This window comes from Haemorhous mexicanus, chromosome 28 (genome assembly GCF_027477595.1).
Source record: "Haemorhous mexicanus isolate bHaeMex1 chromosome 28, bHaeMex1.pri, whole genome shotgun sequence".
Taxonomy (NCBI): domain Eukaryota; kingdom Metazoa; phylum Chordata; class Aves; order Passeriformes; family Fringillidae; genus Haemorhous; species Haemorhous mexicanus.
The window spans coordinates 3,921,629-3,943,018 of NC_082368.1; the positions used below are offsets into that span (position 1 = coordinate 3,921,629).

Sequence of the window (21,390 nt, forward strand, 5' to 3'; positions counted from 1 at the left end):
ATGTCAGAGAAGTAAACTCCAAGTTTCAGAACTATAGCCTGAAGAAAAAACATCATCTGATTCATGCCTTTTGTTTAATTAAAAAAAGAAACCCCAAGCCCAAGCCCCTGCGATGTGCTGCCAGCACTGCTTGTCAGGAATGTCATCACAGTTGGCCTCACCTCTAGGGAGGAGGAATTTTGGAGGGAGGGCTGCAGTGGGGCTTGTCTCCCAACACCCAATCTTGAGGATATAAAAGACGCACCAGGGCAGTGAAGGCACAAGCTGTCTTCTCTTGCAAGGCTGCATAACTGACCTTTGCTCCTTCTCTTGCTTCAGCCATGGCCACTTCCTACATGAGCTCTTCCTCCACCTACGGGGGTGGCTTTGGGGGCGCCGGGGGCAGCAGCTGCCGCGTGTCCTCAGTGCGTGGTGGAGGCGCCTGCCGGGCCCCCAGCATCCACGGCGGCTCCGGCGGCCGCGGCGTCTCCATCTCCTCGGCCAGGTACGTCTCCTCTTCAGGAGGAGGCTGCGGCTTTGGGGGGGGCTATGGAGGAGGCTTTGGAGGGGGGGCAGCTTGCGGCTTTGGAGGAGGCTCTGGCTTTGGAGGGGGTGCTGGCTTTGGAGGAGGCGCTGGCTTTGGTGGAGGCGCTGGCTTTGGTGGAGGATTTGACTTTGGTGGTGGCTTTGGTGGCGGCGATGGCCTCCTCTCTGGCAATGAGAAGATAACCATGCAGAACCTGAATGACCGGCTGGCTTCGTACCTGGACAAAGTACGAGCCCTGGAAGAGGCCAATTCTGACTTAGAAGTGAAAATCCGAGACTGGTACCAGAAACAAGCTCCCACCAGCCCTGCTCGTGACTACAGCAATTATTACAAGATAATTGAAGATCTCCGAGACAAGGTATGACATTCATATGTCGATGAGTTATCAGAAGGTAAGAGAATTATGGAACTGCATGCTCCATGTCTTTAAAATAACTGCAAAAGAAGTCGTGAATTCCTCATTCCAAATACATTGAGGTCCTGAGCATTCTATCAGAAAAGAGTAGCCTCTTCTCAATTTAAACACCAAATATCTTATCCTGATAATGTGATGTTCGTTGAAATTAAAATGATTGCAGTAGAAGTTAGCAGAATGTGTTTAGAATTATCAATATATTTTTTCAGGAATCAAATAGTAAAGAATGGGACAGGTAGGCCTCAAAGGCTGGAAAGATAATTGACCTGGCTACAGATAAGATCAGGTGTTGTACAAACACATTTCCCTACTATGGTTCTAATCCGTGTTTCACAGAGTATCACAGCCCTCTGGTTTGCTCATGGAATGTGGATCAGATATTTTACCCTTATTCATAGGAACTTTTCTCCATGTTTCTTAATTGCAGATCCTTGCTGCTACCATTGACAATTCCCGGGTCATTCTGGAGATTGACAATGCCAGGCTGGCTGCTGATGACTTCAGACTGAAGTAAGTTCACCTGGAGCTCATTTGTCTTTACTCTACTTGTCTTCACTCTCTCAGAGCAGTTTTTTCTTTAGTAACTTCATATACAAAACATCCTGGCAAGCAGAATCCATTGATGAAGGACCGATTCAGAGTATAAGCCTGACAGAACACAGCATTCAGATCATTGAGCTGTTTGCATGATCAGTTATAGCCCACATCTTCAATTTTTTGTGATACTCAAATATTTTTGCTAGCCTGAATCACAGGCGAAAGAAGGCAGGAATAGGTGGGATTTTCACTTAGAAGGAACTTAGTGGCAGGAAGAGATTGCTGTGGGGCTTCAGCATTTCTCTGCTGGAGTCTGAAATTTAGAGTAAGGTGGGGCTTTTCCAGCTCCTAGGCTCAGCAGTACATCAGGTGACAAAGGTCCATATGCAGCTGCCTTCCCTGCAGCAATGTACCTGCAGGCTTCTATTTTCTCTCCTGTATCTCAGGCAGCCCTGGCCCACCTGTGCTTTCCTACACAAATCTGGGAGGACACTGCAAAACTTCTGTCCTGTGTGACAATGTTTCTATTGATGCTGATAATCAGTATTAGATTCTGCAAGGTGAAATGTCATGTTCTCCTCAGGAACAAAATCATATGGCATTGTCTGTGCTTCCTTATGCCATAGCTGGATATTGGGAAAAAGCAGCTTTATTGCTTTTACGCCTCTAAATCTGTATGTTTTCATTTACAATCCACTGTTCCACCCATATGTGATCATTTTATAGCTCTACTCAATACAAACTCGGACATGTTCCAGTGCCTGTTTCTTTTTTGAACTGCAGGTATGAGAACGAGCTGTTCCTGCGCCAGAGCGTGGAGTCCGACATCAACGGCCTGCGGCGGGTCCTGGACGAGCTGACCCTGTCCAGAGCTGACCTGGAGATGCAGATTGAGAACCTGAAGGAGGAGCTGGCTTATCTGAAGAAGAATCATGAAGAGGTGAGAGTCCTGGCAGTGCAGGGAGATCACTCCCCTTTGGAATTTATCTCTTGTAAATGAAACATACATGTAAATTACATGTAGATACGTGTGTCCTGTGCGAGTTCACAGAGATAGAGAAGCTGTTGCAACGAGAAAGAAAATGTGATAAATGTTTTATGTGTGTTCCATCTGTGATACTTGATAGCACAGGTGCTGTGTACCACAGCAGGGATTGCTGGGGGCAGGAGCAGTGTGAGAGGAGAGAGCCTGATCTTTTTGTGTCCTCTGTCTGCTGCCCATGCAGGAAATGAAAGAGTACTCGAACCAGCTGAGTGGAACAGTCAATGTGGAAATGGATGCAGCTCCTGGCATTGACCTGACCAGAGTCCTCGCTGAGATGAGGGAGCAGTATGAAGCTCTGGCTGAGAAGAACCGTAAGGATGCTGAGGCCTGGTTCTTCACTCAGGTACAGTCACACCAATAAACAGCACAGCAGTGCACTGCCTCAGCATTACCGCCCTGGCAGGTCCCTATCACCCTTTCTCAAAATGATTGATTTTTTATATATTTGTATGTGATTTGACATTATTTTTCCTTTCAGACTGAGGAGCTGAACCGTGAAGTTGCCACCCACACCCAGCAGATACAGACCAGCAAGTCAGAGATCACGGAACTGCGCCGCAACCTGCAGAGCCTGGAGATCGACCTCCAGTCTCAGCTCAGCATGGTACGGAGCTGCCCCGAGCACACCACGAGGCACTGCCTCACTCTGTCCCCTTCCTCCCTCGCTCTCTCACCTCTCCTCGACTCCCCCTCCGTGGGACAAACTTCCTTCTAACCTGTTCTGACATTACTGCACTTTAGAAAGCCGGGCTAGAGGCCAACCTGCGGGACACGGAGGGCCGATACTGCGCACAGCTGGCTCAGATCCAGGCCCTCATCACCAGCGTGGAGGAGCAGCTGAGCGAGCTGCGCTGCGACATGGAGCGCCAGAACCAGGAGTACAAAATGCTCATGGACATCAAGAGTCGCCTGGAGCAGGAGATCGCCACATACCGCCGTCTGCTGGAGGGCCAGGACGCACAGTATGTCACTCTGTCCCGGTCCTGAGGAGCAGATAAGGGTAACAACACCGTGCAGAGGGAGCTGGGGCTGCCAGGCTGACTCTGGAGTGCTCAGTCACACTCCCTGCACACGCAGCCTTTGGAGCCCTGGCAGGCAGGTGCCTGGCAGAGTCCGTGGTACTGCCATAACTCGAGATTTATGGCTCCTGCCATAAATCTGCACATCGGTGTTGTGGAGGATTTGAAAATATAAATGCCACCACTTTGACCATAATGAATTACAAAAGGCACCAGGCCCCATATATATGTCTCAGTCCTCTGGTTGCACTGGAATTAGAGCCTTCAGCCTGAGGCAACCTATAAAAACCTGCTCCCAGTATTTCTTTAGCTCCTGGTTTTCTCCATTTGTGTACAGAGGTGAAAATAAATACTCATCCTCACACACCAGTATCCCCAGCAAGAAAAGAGCCTGGAACAGGCTCCAGCTTACTTCAGTAAAATCTGCATTTTCATGTCCACTTCTCATATCTGATGTACACATGGAACTACTTTTGATTTCTGAGGAGGAATCAGCTCCTTACATAGTTTCTAGAAGAGGCATTTTGAGGAGAGGAGCAGTATAAGGAGACACCTCAGGACAAGGAACTGGTCTGACCACTGCTCCCATTCCCTTTCAAGTACATAGGGGTGGATTTCAAAGCTGAAAGCACCTGAACACCACCTCTAGTAACAACACACCTCAGAACCAGCCATAGAGAGCAGCTGTGTGAAATCCTGGCTATCCACACAAATTCCTAAATGGTTCAATGGTTTGAGGGGAACAAGGTCAGGAATGGTAATTAATCAAATATTTCTTTTCTACAGGTTGTCAGGACTGAACCCCAAGGATGGTAAGAAACATTTTCATTTAATGAGGGGCTGAAATGAACAGGCAAAATAGGATTAAAAAAACCTTTTAGCCTTGGATTTCTTCCTACTACCACAGATTCCATTCTCCCCACAATGAGCATGTTCTGTATCATGTAGAGACAAAAATATAATACTTTATCTTATGTGCATTTTTGAAACCAGTAGATTTCCAAAATGATTGCATGAACTGCTCATGGGATTCAAAAATACCCAGATCTCCCTAAGATTCATTCCTCTGCTGATTCACGTAACATTCAGGATGCTTCCAAATCCATATCTGATGTGCACTCCTAAGGTTTTCTGGATGAGGACCAGGAGGGAAAGTAGATAAGATGTAAAGGCAGTTCTGCCTTTGATATGTGAAAGATCTTGTGAGGAAACAAACAAACACAACCTCATGGTTCAGCTCCTCAGGGTCTTGGCAGTGCCTTAGTGGTTTTTTTGTTCCCTATTTAATTATTTTATTCCCCCTACAACAGCATTTGGGAGCAGTGCAGGACGTCGCTCTGGCACAGAAGATGATGGAAAACCTGTTTCTACCCGTGACAGGAGATACCAGTAAAGAAATACCAAATCTCCACGTGGACCCAGTGCAGCCTCACACTGGCTAATGCTGAGATAAAGAGCCTTTCACTTCCCCAAAGCACAAGAATGTATCCAAAAATGTCTTTCCTTAGATTTGCTCTGCCTCTGTACATGAGCATTGGCTCACTGGGTCAGAGATGCCAAAGCCTGTTTTCTGCTGGTGCTCTGTTGTGTCCTAACAATAAAGTTTCTGTTCTGCTTCTGCAAATGAATCCAGTCTAATGGTGTTTTTTGAAGCCATTGTGCCACACACAGCCCAGAGGCCCTCCCAGCATGGGCTGCTGGAAGCTGACCAGGGGATACTCTGGGAATATCAACAGCAATAACAATAATAACCTTAAAAATAATAATAAAGATGGTGATAAATTGACAGATAAAGTGTCAGTAGATTCTGCCAGCCATCTGGAGCTGGTATCAGTTAAAAACAGAGAAGATAGCATTAAAAAATCCTTAAGATCTTTGTTCTCAATTCCAAGGGCACAACAGAGCTACAATTCATGCACAAATAAAATGCATCTCTGAAAAAACTGCAAATATTTGTGTTCCTGCACTGCCTGCAACACCAAGGCAAATTCCCTCAGCTCCTAAGGAAGCAGCAGGCACAGTCCAGATGAAACAAATTGCTCAGTTTGCTGCAACTGTTTTGGTTTTCATCCATGAGGAAGAACATCCCCAGCCCATGTCACTGCTGTGCCTGTGGTTTTAGCTACACCACCTTCTCCAGCTACAAATCCCCCACCAGTGGAACTGAAGAGATGCTGATAGGACTTTAAGAGCCTGGTGAATCCCAGAAGCACACAAAGAAGTTACCTAAGCTCTGTACTTTTCTCACATAAATATGTTTGAAAAAGGCATCCTTAGCCCCATCACTGGACATTCAATCCACATTATAGTACCTGCAAAAATTATATCATTTCTAAAATTACATATTTTATTTTCCTTTCAAGCTCCTTAGAGACACTATTTTTATGTCTTCTATTTTCTGACATTTAAGAAAAAGAAATATACACTGCTGGCATCACCAGTTTGGCCATGAGATCATGGGTGCTGCTGGTAAGAAATGCACATCCCCTTGGCATTCCCACTGGAAGGAGTTCAGAAGAGGTTCTGGCAAACTGCAGCAAAGTGACATCACAGTCCACTAGACAGGAAAACTGAATTGTATAAATGATATTTTTTCCTGATCCAAAACCTAGGTAACTATTGATTGTATCACTCAAACAGCAAGAGAGGGAATTCCTACAGCCACAGGCAGCTCTCCATCCATTTGTATTCCAGATGGAGGAGCTGAATAATCTCAAGTGATTATTGCAGGACATTGACCTGTATAATGTAGTTGTCAAAATATTCTGCCTGTATTTAAACTGCAACCTCGAAATTCAGCTCAGTTTGCTTCCCATGTTCCAATTCAGCAAATAAAGGATTAAATAAACCTTTAATTCCCAGATGAAGCAAGCTGGGACTGCCGAGCAGGACCCATCTCCCAGGGAGCAGAGTCCCCATGCAAGGGTGCCACCTGCTGACAACAGTTTATTTCCTCACTCCGGGTGTCACTTCCATTCTCTGTTCTGGATTAGAGGTGACTAAACCCAAATTCAGCACCGCAGCCTGACAAAGAGTCATGTCAGATTTTGAAGTAAGTTGTTTGGTCTTTTTCATCAATCCTCAGCATGTGTGGATCAAAACTGTGTGGCATCTTTTCCAGTTTGGAAAGGCTGAGCCTCAGGGGAAGCACTTCCCATGTCCCAGATCACCTGTACTGTGGACTAATTGCAAGAGAAAATACAATTCTGGTTTTCAGGATGGGCTAATTCCATTATATTCTCAGGACTGAGGCTCTGTGGTCTCCCACTTTGCCAGCCTCACTGCCAGGCAGGGTGGGAATGACATGGAGTAATTTCAGGTGAAACAGAGGATTCATTTTATTTCACATTCTATTCTGTACATCCCTGTGTAATTCCATCTCGCTGTGACAGGTCACAGAGACCAGCTTGCTAAACTGAAAATTCAATCTGAAATTGATCTCTGGCGACATCTCCAGGATGTCATCAGCGCTATTAAAATTTTGGGATTTTTTCAAGTTAGGGCCTTAGTTTTTCTCTGATGCTTTAAGTTCGTCCCCCTCCCCAGCAGCAGGGCTGACTCCAGACTGCAGCTTTGGATAGTGGCTGTAACCAGAATATTTGGGGAGAGCCAAATCTTGTGCTCACTGGAAAACCCGATTTTCAGTGATTTCTTTCCCCAAATAGTTAGAAATGACAGGATTTCTACAGAAGGAAGTGTCTGAGGAGGGAAGAGGAGCGTGTGCTCAATGTACAGAGAGCTGGGGAAAACGAAAGGAGCAGGTGCTCAGCAGAGCCAAGCCCGAGCCACAAGGAGGAGCCCGAATCCTGCTCCGACTGGAATGAGGCCGGGAGGTACCAGGGAAGCTGGAGTGCAACATTTCCTTATTGCTGCAGCCTTCCCAATGAAACAAATAGGGAAAAACACATCCCCTCCTGTTTCTCCCAGGACAGTTTAACTCTGCTCCATGTGGTCTCCCTGACCTCAGCAGTCAGGATGAGCAGCAGGGCCAGGGCAGACCCTGGGGAAGGGGTTTAGCCTTCACCTAAGTAGGGAAACCAGCTGCAGCATTTCTGGGAGAGCCTGTGCCCACTCAGCTTCATGCTTCTTCCCAAATCTTCCTCCACTATCTCATCCCTCAGTCATGGACTAGAACAAGACAAGGCAAACCCACTACACCCAGCAGTTGCCACGGGACCACTCTCCAATCTACACCCCTTACCAGCAGGAGGAATAGGACAATCTGCAACAGCCACACTGCACCTCTCCCTGTTGGATGATACATTTTGGCAGAAAGTTACTGAGACTTTTGGAAAGACTATCCCTGCATGATTGCCAGATCAATTTTTAGGGCTGGTAGCTTTATATAATCGTTTGAATCTTTTGAGTGCTGTTACAAACTCATAGTGTAAATATGTTCTAAAGCTAAGATAAATATCTCTATAGTATTGATGCTGGGAACAGCAAGAAATCTTTGCACTGCTGCCTATTGAGACAAGACCACTGAAATAGGACTGCACCTCAAATCATGAGAAAATCAGTATAAAAGTATCTAATTCTCATTAATTTCCTCTGGAAATGAGCAGCTGGAGGGAACAGCTGGGCATTACTGACTCTGGACTGGAGGGGTTTTTTATTTAGAAGCTGTATAACTTCATGAAAGCCTCACATCTCCCACAGGCTGAAGCTGTTTGGTCGCTAAGCTCTTTGACAGCTGATAGGACACACTGCACTTGAGAATCCACAGGTTTGAGGATCCACGGGCTGCTGTAATTCTACAGCCTGAGAATTACCACAGAAAGTATCTACATCGCCCCATCCCTGCCCTGGCTTCCCATTTATTCCCTTCATGAGCAGGAAAACATAACATACTAACTACAGGGTTAGAGAGAAGTCTGAGGCAGAGCTGATCCTGTTCCACACCTACGGATTTTGGCCACACCTCACTATTATCATATGAAAAGAAAAAGGAAAAAAAACCCAAACAAGCGAAAGGAAAGCAACCCGGGATGTAGCTGATTCCAAACAACAACAGCGTGCAGGCTCATAAATGCTTCAGAATTGACCAAGAGGAAGCACGTTTCGTGATGACACAATCTTGTTGCTGTAGTCATTCATCGAAGGGAAACTCCCACAGGAAAAGGCATAAAGCTGCTCAGGGAAGGCGAAGAGGCTGCTCAGTGCTAGGCAGCCAAACCTGGGGTTCGATTCACACAGAGCTAAGCATGAGCACCAGCCAAGGCCCTTTCCAGTTTTTTTCTGGGTCCCTCAGGGGTAGTACAGGGTGTGGTTTGGCCCAGCAAGGAACTTCTTACAGAGCATCAAGTGCAGATGGTGGTGCCAGCAGCACACATCCCTCCTTCTCTGGCAGACCCTTCTGGCTGGCTGCAGGAGGGGCACCCTGGGGAGGCTTCGGCGAGCACTATGGGGAAAGCATCTTCCTGGGTGGGAATGAGAAACAGACTATGCAGAACCTGAATGAGCGCTTGGCTGCCTACCTGGACAAGGTCCGTGCCTTAGAAGCAGCCAACGCTCAGCTGGAGAGCTGCATCCTAGAGTGGCACAGGACAAAGTCTCATGGAAAGAGGCATGACTTCAACCAGTACGAGCAAAACGTCACTGACATGCAAAGACAGGTAAGTCAGAGCTGGGACTGTGTCATTCTGTGCTCTTCTAAGGAACTGGGGTTCTCCTTTATGCTGATGGCTTTCCTTTAAAGAAGTTAAATAAAACCTTTGAAATGTTAGAAATCCTCAGGAAGGTAGTTCCAGGACCTGGGCATAAACATTCTTTGTGTTCACAAGGAAGAGACTGGGCACAAGAAAGGCTGGAAGGGGGCGAGGGGGATTCTGCAGAGACTGGCAGAATAAAGGGATCCGTGTGCTGCCAAGTGTTCCTTTCTGTACTGAAACTGGGGTTTGAGTAACTGCTGCTGGCAGAACTTGGTCTTTTTGACTGCACAGGTCTTGAGCAAATTACAAAGCAGGAGGAGTGCAGAGCGTGCCCCTCTCCTGCCGCTGTCTCCAGACAGACTGGGGCATTCCAGCTCTTTGATTCCTGTGGTAGCAGACAATGAAACTACAGGAGTTTTGGGACCAATGAGCTTATGTAATCAGATGGAAAAATACTTCATTGTAATTAAGAAAATAGCAGTGACAAATTCCTTGTGGATGTTTTCACTATAATTAAAAGGAGAATTTCTGGTTCCTGCCAGTAGTTAATATTAATGTTCAACAGTAACTCTTTCAATCTCCCAAACTCACGTGTCTTCAAATTTAAGCATAATATTAATCTGTATTCATAATGAACATCCTTAGCACTGTAACCATCTGTGTGACTAATCAGTGTAATTAACTTTACATACCCATATGGGGCAAAACCCAAAGCTCTTCCAAAAGCAATGTTGTCATTTGCTCTCCACTTTTTATAATACAATTACTTGGCATTCTCAAGATCCTGAGAAATTCTTTTTAAAAAGGCTTGGAAATTGTATTAATTCACATCTTTGCTGCTTGGGACCAAGGACTTAATCAAACTCCATGCTCACAGCTAAAAGTGTTGCCTCCAGGCAGTAGGTGAGGTGCTCGGACCACAGCCTGTGTATGGAGAGCCAGAACTGTCATCACCCATTTCTGTTTTAAGGATAAAGAAAGGTCACCATCCCCAGAGCTGGCACTTGGGCACTTTTCTTTTTAACAGAAAGAGAAATAAAAACATGTTCATCCAGAACATGTCTTCAGGTTGATTTGGAATTAGTAAATCAGAAAGATTTAGGAAGACAGTAAGCATAAAACCATGGTGTTGACTGGGGTGAAGCCCTCACTTTTGAGTAGGTTGTACCCAAACCACTTATTTTCAACATTCACCCCTTAAACAGCTGTCCCTGGCCACAGATACCTGGAGGCTGGTGGCTGTCCTGGATGTGGAATGAAAGGCCAGGAAAGGATCATTTACAGGTGACAATTCAGTGATTAAACCCAGAATTTTTACTTTCTCTATAAAATATTGCAATTAGCAGCAAGTCTGCCAGTAAAATGAGTGAAAATATAGCATCTAATTATTAACCATAATTAAATTAATTAAATGCTAATTTAAAGGGTGAAACTAGTTTAGCACCTAAAATAAAATTTAGACTAAATTTAGGGTCCTATATCCAATAATCCAGAATGTCTATGATATGCTGCCTGTCTGAACTTGGAGGCATATAATCATTTGGGTTCTACATTTTTAACCACACTCTCCTGGATACCTGAATTCAGGATTAATCCCTGATGGAGCAAAAAATTTTGGGAAAAGCCTTGCTCCAGCCTGACTCCATCCTAGCCCAGATACTTGATGAAATAGCACCTGTTCTTCAAGTAACTGTCTCATTCAAACACCTTGTGCTGCTAAATAAGCAAAGTGATCTACAGAGCATTCCAGGAGATGGGACAAAGGACAGGAGACATGAGAGGTAAAGTCAGTGCAGGAAGCCTTCCTGGGAAATCCCTGTTTTGAGAAGGAATTGGAGCATATTTCCTATACAATAATCTGTGAGTTCTTAGTGAAGCTGACAGTTTGCAGACTGGTACTAGAGACACAGCCACGTTCCTGATGGATGCTGTAAGGAATTCCATGTGACTGTTAAGAGATATCTGGCACATGTGAGATCCCCTGCTGGCTGCAGAGCCACTGGGGCCACATGGCAGTGGGCAAAGCACTGACCAGTGCTCGGATTGCACAGAGTCACACAGCAATTCTGTACACGGCACAAAGCTGAGGAACTCATGTTGTTTTCAAGGCTGGATTCAGGAATTGCCTCTTCTTTGTCACCAAATTCCAGGCAGCCACGCATTCAGGGCATTGTTATAGTTCTTGAGCTGGCCTTGATGGTGTCCCAGGGCAGTATGTGAGGTGTGGATAATTGCACAGGAATGCACAGTCTGTTAGCAGATTAGTTAAACATTCCACAGCACCTTCTTCTTCACTACATAGGTGAACCTTTGACACTTGAGGAGAATTTTGTCATTTCCTCGTTTCTTTGTGATTCATTGAGGTGTGGGAAATTTACTCCAAGGTGCTGCGAGCTCTGTAAATGACTTCTGTATGGCCACAGTGCCCCTGGTTTGCTCTGTGGATGCTGAGGGAAGGGAGCTGGTGGGATGGCAACCATACTTCTCTTTCTTCTGTGTTAGAAAAGGACACGATGCCCTGCATTTATGACTTCCTGATAATTATGTATGAGTTCCTGCCGGAGTTCTTTCAAAGATTTGACATGGAATACTGAACTTTTCACATTCAGATCTATAGTTAAAAGCTATTCCATGTTATCAGGGACACATGAGCCTTTCCAGTGAGTGCTGAGTGCACCAAAGGAATGAGATCATCCTGCACCTTTTCGGGCAATTTTCAAATCCCAAAGCTAAATCAGACACCTGAATCAATCACTGCATGCTGCTGGTCGATTCAGAGCAGCTATAGGTGCATAACTGAATGGATCACAACAACCAGATGCCAGTGGTATTGTGCATGCAACTCCAGGCTGAAGCCTGTGGTGAGTTGAAGGTCCTGCCATTGAGTGGGTGCCACCATCACCAGCTCAGCAGGGTGTTCATGCACAGGCTACTTTTCAGCATAACATTAACTCCAGTATTTTGATTCTACTCAGACACAGCTTTATGGTTCTTACTGAAAATTGCCCTAAAGATGCCCATGGCAGCTTTGTCAGTAATGCTGAACAGGATCAGAATACAGTCTCAAAACCAGAGGAAGGCAGTGACTGTTACTCTGTAATAGACCATGAAGTTTGTGTAATGAAATTCATTTCCTCTACCTGGTCAGGAGTAAGATGATACCTCCTAGTTCATTCCCTCAAAAAAAAAAGTAAGAAAAAGAGTAAAGTAAGATTACAGAGAAAAACTGCAAAACACCTAGGTGAACAAGGAAACTGAAATGCTTTTATTCCTATGGTCTCCTTAGCATGGGAATTCCACTATTTAGATGCTTCCTTTGAGCAGCAAAGAGGCTAAACCAGCACAGATTATTTACTGTCATCCCATGGCAACACCAACTCTCCTGTTGGATTCTCTGTTTTCCAGATTGAGGATAGCAAGATCACCAATGCCAGCATCCTTTTACAAATTGATAACGCTAACATGGCAACTGAAGACTTCAGGCTCAAGTAAGCTCTTCTTTGGTTTCCTCATTAAATTTGAAAGAGGATTAAACTAAGCATTACTTCTTCTTGCTAATCCAACAGGGAAGCAATTTTACAGAGTTTTCTGTTGATACTGGATGAATAAAAACAACACAGAACAGGGGAAAAAACCCCAAAAGCCTGTAAAACCCACAAATGATTGCTGAGGAACCTTGAGTCACCCTGTTTATGATACTTAGTGCAGGTCCTGACGAGCAGGTTTGACAGCAGGCACTTGATACTTGTGACAAAAGGCACTTAAAACTGTCATCTAGGATTACAAATTATCCCCTCTAAGCACTGCACTTCCCAGTCCAGCCCAAATCTATTTCCTGGACTTATCACCTCTTCTGTCCAGCTCTGCAGGGAACACCTGTCCTCGTGTGGCTTCTGCTTTGGAGTCCCGTGAGTTGAGTACAGTGAGTGAGCTGGTGCATCACTGGCTCCCAGCACAGTCTGATTTTCAGTACATTGAAAGAGAGTTCTCAGATCAACTAAAAAGACAACAAGTTTGTACAGAACATTTTTGGGCAGGTCTTTCCAAAGGAAAGGATTTGACACTTCTGTAAGTAAGACTTAGGAATCAGGAAGATTTGCCTTATTTTGAGCAGTTGGTGATCAGCTATAAAAAATTTCTCAGCTTTTGGTAATATTGTGACAAACTCAGATACCCTGAGCACTGCCAGCCTTTCATTATCAGTCAGTGGTGTCACAAAAGGAACCAGTGGAACTACTCTGAGGGATGGAACTCAGACTGAGTTCTTTGGGTGAATGGAGAAACCCCAATAGAGCCCACAAAACACAGAGTAAAGGGAGAGATGCTGAGGTGTGAAATTGCTTCCCATGCCCAAGGGAAGACACAGCAGCATCTCCCTTCTATTGGCTCACTACAGACACTGCAAGAGGTTAGAGAGGAATGTTAGTAACCAGCTTCCATCACATTTTTCTTGTTTTCCTGAAGGACTCAGAGGTTACAGTTTTGGAAAACTAAAGCAATCAGTGCTTGCTGATAGTATTTTCAGAGAATTGTATTCTCAAAGCTCCCACAACTGGGTGAATGTTAACATGCAAAAAGGGAAGTGAAAAAAAGAAATTTTATTTCCTACCATAGAGGAGAAGTTATGAGAGAGAGAGGAAATAAAATGCCAAACTAATAACACTCATTTTATTGTTAAGACTATTCAAAATATTTAAATAACATATGTTAGAAACAAAATTGGTTTCTTTGGTTGTTTGTCCTCTCTAGTTCCCTACATAGACTGAGCAAGTCTACTTCTCCTTATACAAGAGCCTGAACTGGGCAGTTCTCAACATGCACGTTGTGTCTTCTCTTTCCTCACAAAGATACGAAGCCGAGAAGTGTCGCAGGCAGGGAGTGCAGCTGGATGTGGAGAACCTGCGGAAGGAGCTCGATGGCATGACCATTATTACCACAGATCTGGAAATGGAAATTGAAGGCTTGAGAGAAGAGCACATCCTCAGGAGGAAAGACCATGAGGAGGTAGAAAAAGTTCCACTTGGTAAAATCCTATTGCACAAATCTTTACTACCATGTAATTAACTGAGTAAGACCCACAATCTGTAAGTGGGATTGATGATTCAGGACCTAATCCTGTTTCTGAGGCACCAATGAGAGTCAGGTGAAGCAAAAAGCCTGTGTCTGTTTTACCAATTACACTGGGGTTTCAGAGAGAACAGATTGCTGGAGTCTATCCCACCCATCTGTCAAACACAGCTAATAATAACTGACATATTGGACAGAAATGTTCTCAGAAAGACTTAGATATAAATACACAGAGTGCTGCCGGGTTTTAGTCATCACAGACTTTTTCCTCAGTTCTGAATATATCATTTCCCATATTCACAGAAGCATGGAGGGGTTGAGAGTTGGAAGAGATCTTTTCAGGACTCCTTGTCCACCTCCCTAAACTGAAGCAGGGTAACCCAGAACAGGCTGACCTAAGGAAAATAGATCTCAAATTCTTGAAGGATCAAAATTAAAAATAATGGTTGGTGAAGTCAGGCAAAATTACTCATTCTTGCATAATCCCAAACACAGTAATTAGATAATTCTCAAAAGCCACACTACTCTGAATTCTCCAAAGCTATACTCAGTGTTCTCTGTTATTCCCACATTTATAATTCCACTGCTTGAAACATGCTGGTTTCGCTTGATCTGGTGTTGTTTGCAGTTATTACCCAACACCGGACCAAACATCCTGCTCAGTGTCTGTGGGTTTTTAAAGCAGAGAATAAAACACAGGGTAGGTGCACAGTGGTAGGTGCAGCTGCCTTTGGCTGACCCCCTTCCAGCCCAGGAGAGTTCTTGGACACAGGGGACCAGCAGAGCCATCCCTGTGTCCAGCTGATCTGCATTCCATGATGTCATACCCCGAAAGGCTCCTTTGCCTGGGTGCTTTGAAAATGGTACCAGGCACAGAAGGTTGTGCTACACCGAAAGGAATGTTACCCTACCTGCCCGACTGGTCCTGTAATTATGTTGTTTACACAGTAATTATATGCTTTAATCCAATTATTCCTTTAACAATTACATAGAACTTTTACATTACTCTCCTGTAAACTTAGTTATAGTTCCATAAATATTAACATAAAGGGTAAGAAAGATGAAATTACTGTTAGATTTTCATCAAGGTTTTAGGTTTCTAAAAGATAAATAAATAAAAAATGGCAGCGCTTCTTCACTGAGTCCATTTCTTCCAGAAACATTCTATGAAAAGATCTTCTTGCATGTTTTTTATTGAGTCTGCCACAGAAGCAACTATGCCATTGGTTTAAGTCACATCACAGTACTATCAATATATAAATTTTTCAAATAATGTTAACTTAATGTATATATAGCAATTAGCCCCCAAACCTCTTTGGGGTTCTGTGGCTCTCTGAAAACTTTCTACCTCCATAAACAAGTTTGCTTGCTCCCTCTGACACATGAACAGGATATGGAAGCCAATCGCTCCTCACAAGACTTCAAAGTCAATGTAAAAGTAAACGCAGCCCCTCCTGCAGACTTAGGCAAGATTCTGGCAGAAATAAGAGAAGATTATGAGGCCATAATTGAAAAGAATCGCCAAAGCCTGGACAACTGGTACAAAGAACAGGTAACAGCTAGTCCCTGCTCATTTCCAAGCCCCCTGTGGCTGGACCTGACTGACCAGAGGCTGAGCTCTTCTCTTGCTTCTGCTCCACAGAGTGCAGCAATGTCCCTGGCAGCAACCCCTAATCCCGAGCAGATCCAGCGCAACGAGAACGAGATCAAGGAGCTAAGGAGAACTTTGCAATCCCTGGACATCGAGCTGCAGGCACAGATTAGTAAGGTATCTGCTGCAGACATCTTGGGCTGCTCACTCACTCCATGTACTCTCAGAAGTTGTCATGGACCAATTCTCCATTTAAATCCTTAGCCTAGCATAACTTTGGTGCAGTTGTTAAAGTATGAGGGAAAGTGGAATTCAGACCATGCTTGACTTTGCCAAAATATGCAAAACAGATTCAGCAACCATCACCAGGAAGTGAAAAATGTATGTCTCTTCTCACAACAAAATGAATCCCTTCTCAAGAAGAAGAAGGGATAACTGACTCCAGGTCTAGAAAGAAAATGCATCCAGAAGACAGACAGTAACACAAAGAATGCAAAGTTCATATTTACAAGCCCTGTTATCAGGCATGATAACAGATTTTCACAAAGTGTGAAAAATATTGGTGGGGAGCTTTCACAAATATTGCATAGCCTTACACAGGTTAAAGCTCACATCCCAGAGACCTGGAGACTTTGGAGCAATTCTGGACAGCTCATGCAGAATGGACAGGACAGACAGCAGTGTCAGGAGCAGAGCTCTGAGCGGAACGGATATGGCAGGGATAAATGACTCAGTTTTGCCTTTCGTGCACACACGGCACAGCTTTGTGGTTCTGCTGCCTTCATAAGAATAGTTATGCAAATGCATAAGTGTTTAAATTACCACAGCCTTAATTTTGCAATCTTCTAGCTAGAGACCAAATTTGCTGGTATTTCTGTGTTGTATCTACCACATAAATAATAATCATGGTCTTGGTATTATCTGCCCCATCAGAAACACATGCTGGAAGACACCTTGGCTGACACTCGGAATTATTACGCTGCTGCACTTCAAAACATGCAGCAGATCATCTCCAGGTGTGAGGAGGAGCTGAGCCAGGTTCGTCACGACATGAAGCAGCAAAATAACCAATATAAAGTTCTTCTTGGGATCAAAACACGCCTGGAAAAGGAAATTTCCACATACCGCCTGCTGCTGGAAGGGAATGCTGACGGGTAAGGCAGAGCTGCCCCGACTGGAACAGATGAAGAGTATACTTGGATTATTTATTTGTTTGTTTGTTTATGCTTAATCAAAGCTTGTGAGTCCCATACTACATCAAGGGTTGGTATTTTAATGTGACGGATCGTAATAAAAAGCTGGAGCTACTTAGAGTACAGAGACGCTGGTACCCATGTAATTTGGATTACCTAAATTAATATAACTTTGCATTAAAAAAAGAATAAAATTCTGCACTCCCGCAGCATGGCCATCTCAGCATAGGAGAATGTTGGCCTCATTTTTCTTCTCTCATCTGATTTGTATGAAGTCAAAAAAGGAAGATCAGCAGCCTTTAGAACTGCAATTCTCAGACAGGCAGGACAGAGGGGCCCCAAGTGTGAGGGTATTTGTCAGAAACCAAATTGGGATTAACCTGAGCAACTCCAAATACACAAGAACCAATGCACTTGTCCCTGGGAACAGTAGTGAATGTGCCCAGGGATGTTTCCAGTGAGAGTATTTACCAAAGGGAAAGCTCACATGGTATAAAAGCATCATTCTTTTTCAATCTTTTTTAAAAATTTTATCTCATAGTGGGATGAGGTCTCCTTAGAAACAGTGAGAAGGGGACAAATAACTTTTTGAAATTAGTGTAACATTTTTTTCTATTTCATTATCTTCACAGGACAGCAAGAAAATCTGAAACTAAAGGTAAAAGTTCCTTACTTTGTTCTCTGTAGTGACTCTTGATTACTGTCATTTCCAATCAAATTTTACTCAGGGCAATTTTAACTTCACCTGAGTGAAGTGTGGAAGGTGTGCATAGCAGGCTCACAGAGGCCTTTGAGAAGCATTTCAGCAGTTCCTGGCCGCTGTGAAGGGCTCACTGCAGAGCCCACTGGGCTGTGCCTGCCCACGGGCTGCCTGAGCCCCAGCCCTGTCAGTCACACAGTGGCCACAGCTCAGGCTCCAGACTAAAGCTTTCCTGGGATATGAAGAGGCAAGGAGACTCCACTGGGTGACTAAAACAGCGTTAGGGCTTGAGAGCAAACCGAAAATCTGCATGTCTGGAAACTCGTATTCTGGCATGGGCATGACCTGCAGACATCAGGATAATCTGCTGGATTTGCATTGGCTGGGCTCTCCCTGTGTTATTCATTTGCTCTGACCTGGACCAGACCCAGGGTGACTTTCTGGCAGCACATTTCACACAGAGCAGTAACAAATATTGACTTTAAGGAAAACATGTAGAGAAAACTTTGTTGACAAGGCAGCAGGCAAACAACTGTAAACGAGGCTTTCCCTGCATCACCTTGTCTCAGCATTGCTCCTTGGCTAATTAAACTTTCCTTTCTTTCAGAACACTCTGGGCTGAGCAACCGAAAGCTCAAAGCGATTGTCCACGACAGCGTGAACGGGGAGGTGGTGTCCTCCACCATCAACGAGCTCCCCCCACAAGCCTGAAGGAAAGCTCTGCCAAAAAGCAGCTTTCCCAGCAGCAGATCCCATGCCCCCTCTGGAACAGTGTGCTGTGGGCTGGCTCCCCTGTGTCAAACAGGGAGCCTGTAGTGAACGTGCTTCTCAAATGATCTGCAGCCTAACACTGCAAAGTGCCACACAGAGCTGGGTAAAGCTGATTTTGGTAGTTTAAGGAGCTTTTAGTCACCAAAATGCTGGAAAAAAGCTGTTGAATTAAAGTGACTGGCTGAGCTAGTGGCAGATGTATTGTGCACATCTCCCCAGGGCAAGAATATCCATCTGGGATTCAGTTATCGCTCTGCAAATTAGCTATAATTTAAGGGAAATAGTCTCTCAACTTTTTTCCTGGTCTTATGCCTCTCATCATATACCTCACTGCAGCCAATAAATTTTTATGCATTATTTGTTCTGAACCTTGGAATATCTCATTTTGCTTTCCTTTACATATGCCTAGTCCACTGTGGCAGTGTCACTGACATGGCTCAGGACAGCCAAAGCCTCATTGTTTCAGGTAGGACAATATGGGAAGAACACAAAAAAGAAAAGAGGAGACACAAGTTACAGGTGACATTTACATGAGCAAAGCTACTCAGCTTCCCTATACACAACTTGAAACAGCATTCTGAGTAGGAGTGTTGCAAACTTCACTAAAAATAGTCCCCCAGAAACATTTCTTTATTCTTCAGTTTGAGAGAAATTTTCTAGCACTGTCTTTACACACTTTCCCTCAGAGTCTGCAAGTACTTTTCCAGACACTCATTCTTTCTTGATGACCCAGGTAATTCAAAAAACCATTTCAGTTATTTGGTCTCAAATTAATGTTCACTGTCTCTGTCCAAGGGTTCCAGAGTCAGGCCAGACTGATGTTTACAGTGCATGTTAACATCAGGGAGAGCTGCTGGCCTTAGCCAAACTCAGGCTTCCTCCCTTTCTCCGCTCAGCCCAATGCCCGAGTCAGACCCTGACAGCAACAGAGCTAGGCAAAGATAAAATCTGGGCAAGGAAAAGAGAAATACCATTAGGATGTTTAGATGAGGAAGAGCGTAAGGTAGAAGGAAGAGAGACCAAATGGAACATAATGAGTGTGTCAGGGATTTGCATTCCAAAGTCTGCATGTCCAGGGCAGTCTCGCATTCATCAGTGACATTGTCATCATATCCCGTCATGGACTCTCACAAAAGGGCTCCTGTTCCCTGCCTTGCTTTGAAAGCTCACTAAGGAAAGGGGAAATCTCAAAGGAAATGCAAATTAATCTGAACAAAGTCCACTTCTGTGGTATGATGTTCTGCTTCTGGCATGTTCCAACCAGATCCTGATCCCCCTTTGCCCCCCGCACCTCAACTCTCCACCCTTGTTGCACAAAGAGATCCCCACAGCATTGGATGGATTACCTAATGGTTTCTTTAAACTGGGCAAAACTTGTAATACAGGATTAGTAACTCCTGGCTAATTAAGAGTGTCCTTCCTTATGGCTTACCAGATCTAACAAGCCAGACCTGGTGTTTGCAGCATCTGGACAAAATGTGCCCAGGTTTTCTTGAACAATTTTCTGTGTTATTTAAAGATATGTTCATTTATCACATTTACATAGCAGGGCCACATCGCTGTGACACAAATAATTATAAAAACTTCTAAGTAGCCCCTTATTTCTACATCAAAGGAAAGTATGTGCTTTGTGCTGGGTTATTGTGCTGAACTACAAGAAAGAAAGAAAGAAGAAGGAAAAGCCAATAATTGAAGTGCCTTGTGGAACACGCCTGTCTTTATTTCACATTCCTGAGCAATGCTCTGGCTTTACTCTGCCCGTGTCCCCTCATGCAGAGGTGAGATGTGCTCCCCATGTCCTGTGTCACACTCAGCTGTCGTCCAAGCAGTGCTGGAGAAGAGGCAGCAGAATTCCTGCTATGAGGCAGCAGAATTCCTGTTCTCCTCTGCTGAGAGGCAGCAGAATTCCCACACCACTCCACCACTCTGATGATTTTAACCTTCTCTAACACCTGTGCTGCTGCACTCTGCACAGGTCAGAGCAGCACAGCTCACAGCAACATCCTCACAGCTCACTCTGTTATTGACACCATCGTGCATGGATGGCTCCAACACTTTTACTAAGTGGAGTAAACCTATTAGTCTTTAAACATACAAATAGGTGTTACACCACATTCTGTTTGTTTCTGAAAAAAATTGCTGATTTCTGGAGAATTTTTCACAGCTTCAGAATGCTCTGCAGAACTGCAGATCTCCTTTCTTTGAACAGCTTGTGACACAGTGTCACCAGACATGTGCCCTGTATCTGGTGGTTACTCATTACCTCTGAATTTGTGCTCTGGTAGATCAGCTATGCATTCCTAAATGTATTTAGGGTGGGTCTGCACCCTAAATAATAAATAATGATGCTAATATTTACCACTTGCATGCACTGTTAACATCACATTCTCACACCACGCTGAGAGATGAAGTCAGGGAGATAATGAATGGGGGCAGCATTATCATTCCCATTTTATTGCCTGAGAAATTGGAAAAAGAGATGACACAACTCGCTCAAGGCTGCAAAGAAAGTCACTGAGAGCCACTAAATTAGAATCCATCACTTCACAGCTTCTACTTAGCCCAGCTATTAGATAATACAACTTCCTGAAGAGCCATCCCCCACTCACAGCAATCCTGTCAGTGTCTGATGGCTCAGAAGAGATAATGCCCTTCATTCATTCCAAGTGTTTATGGCTGGTCAGGACCCTGCACATACTCTGATGATGTTCTTCAATGCACCTGTGCCAACAGCCTGACTGAAATGAGTCCTGTAGAGAACCCTGTGCTGGCAGCTCTGGCAGCTTTGTAGTATTTGGGAGACTTTAAGAGCACAGGTAGTGCTGCTTCTGATTTCAGAGCAGTGGCTTGAAGGGAAGGAAATATTCAGGACTGT

The 21,390-nt window shown here is 44.5% G+C and overlaps 2 protein-coding genes across 2 annotated transcripts; both read left to right on the top strand.

Moving 5' to 3' along the window:
• Window positions 1-272: 272 nt before the first annotated feature.
• On the top strand, window positions 273-5,170 carry LOC132339382 (keratin, type I cytoskeletal 15-like). Its single transcript, XM_059869609.1, has 8 exons — window positions 273-884; window positions 1,369-1,451; window positions 2,262-2,418; window positions 2,705-2,866; window positions 3,002-3,127; window positions 3,265-3,485; window positions 4,329-4,354; window positions 4,853-5,170. Exons 1-8 carry the CDS (start codon window positions 321-323, stop codon window positions 4,933-4,935), a joined length of 1,422 nt encoding a protein of 473 aa, XP_059725592.1. The 5' UTR covers window positions 273-320; the 3' UTR covers window positions 4,936-5,170.
• Window positions 5,171-8,563: 3,393 nt separating this feature from the next.
• Window positions 8,564-17,009, top strand: LOC132339388 (keratin, type I cytoskeletal 23-like). The gene is made up of 6 exons (XM_059869615.1): window positions 8,564-9,157; window positions 12,599-12,681; window positions 14,041-14,197; window positions 15,651-15,812; window positions 15,903-16,028; window positions 16,785-17,009. The coding sequence occupies exons 1-6, from the start codon at window positions 8,609-8,611 to the stop codon at window positions 17,007-17,009; spliced, it is 1,302 nt and encodes a 433-aa protein (XP_059725598.1). The 5' UTR covers window positions 8,564-8,608.
• The last annotated feature ends 4,381 nt before the right edge of the window (window positions 17,010-21,390 follow it).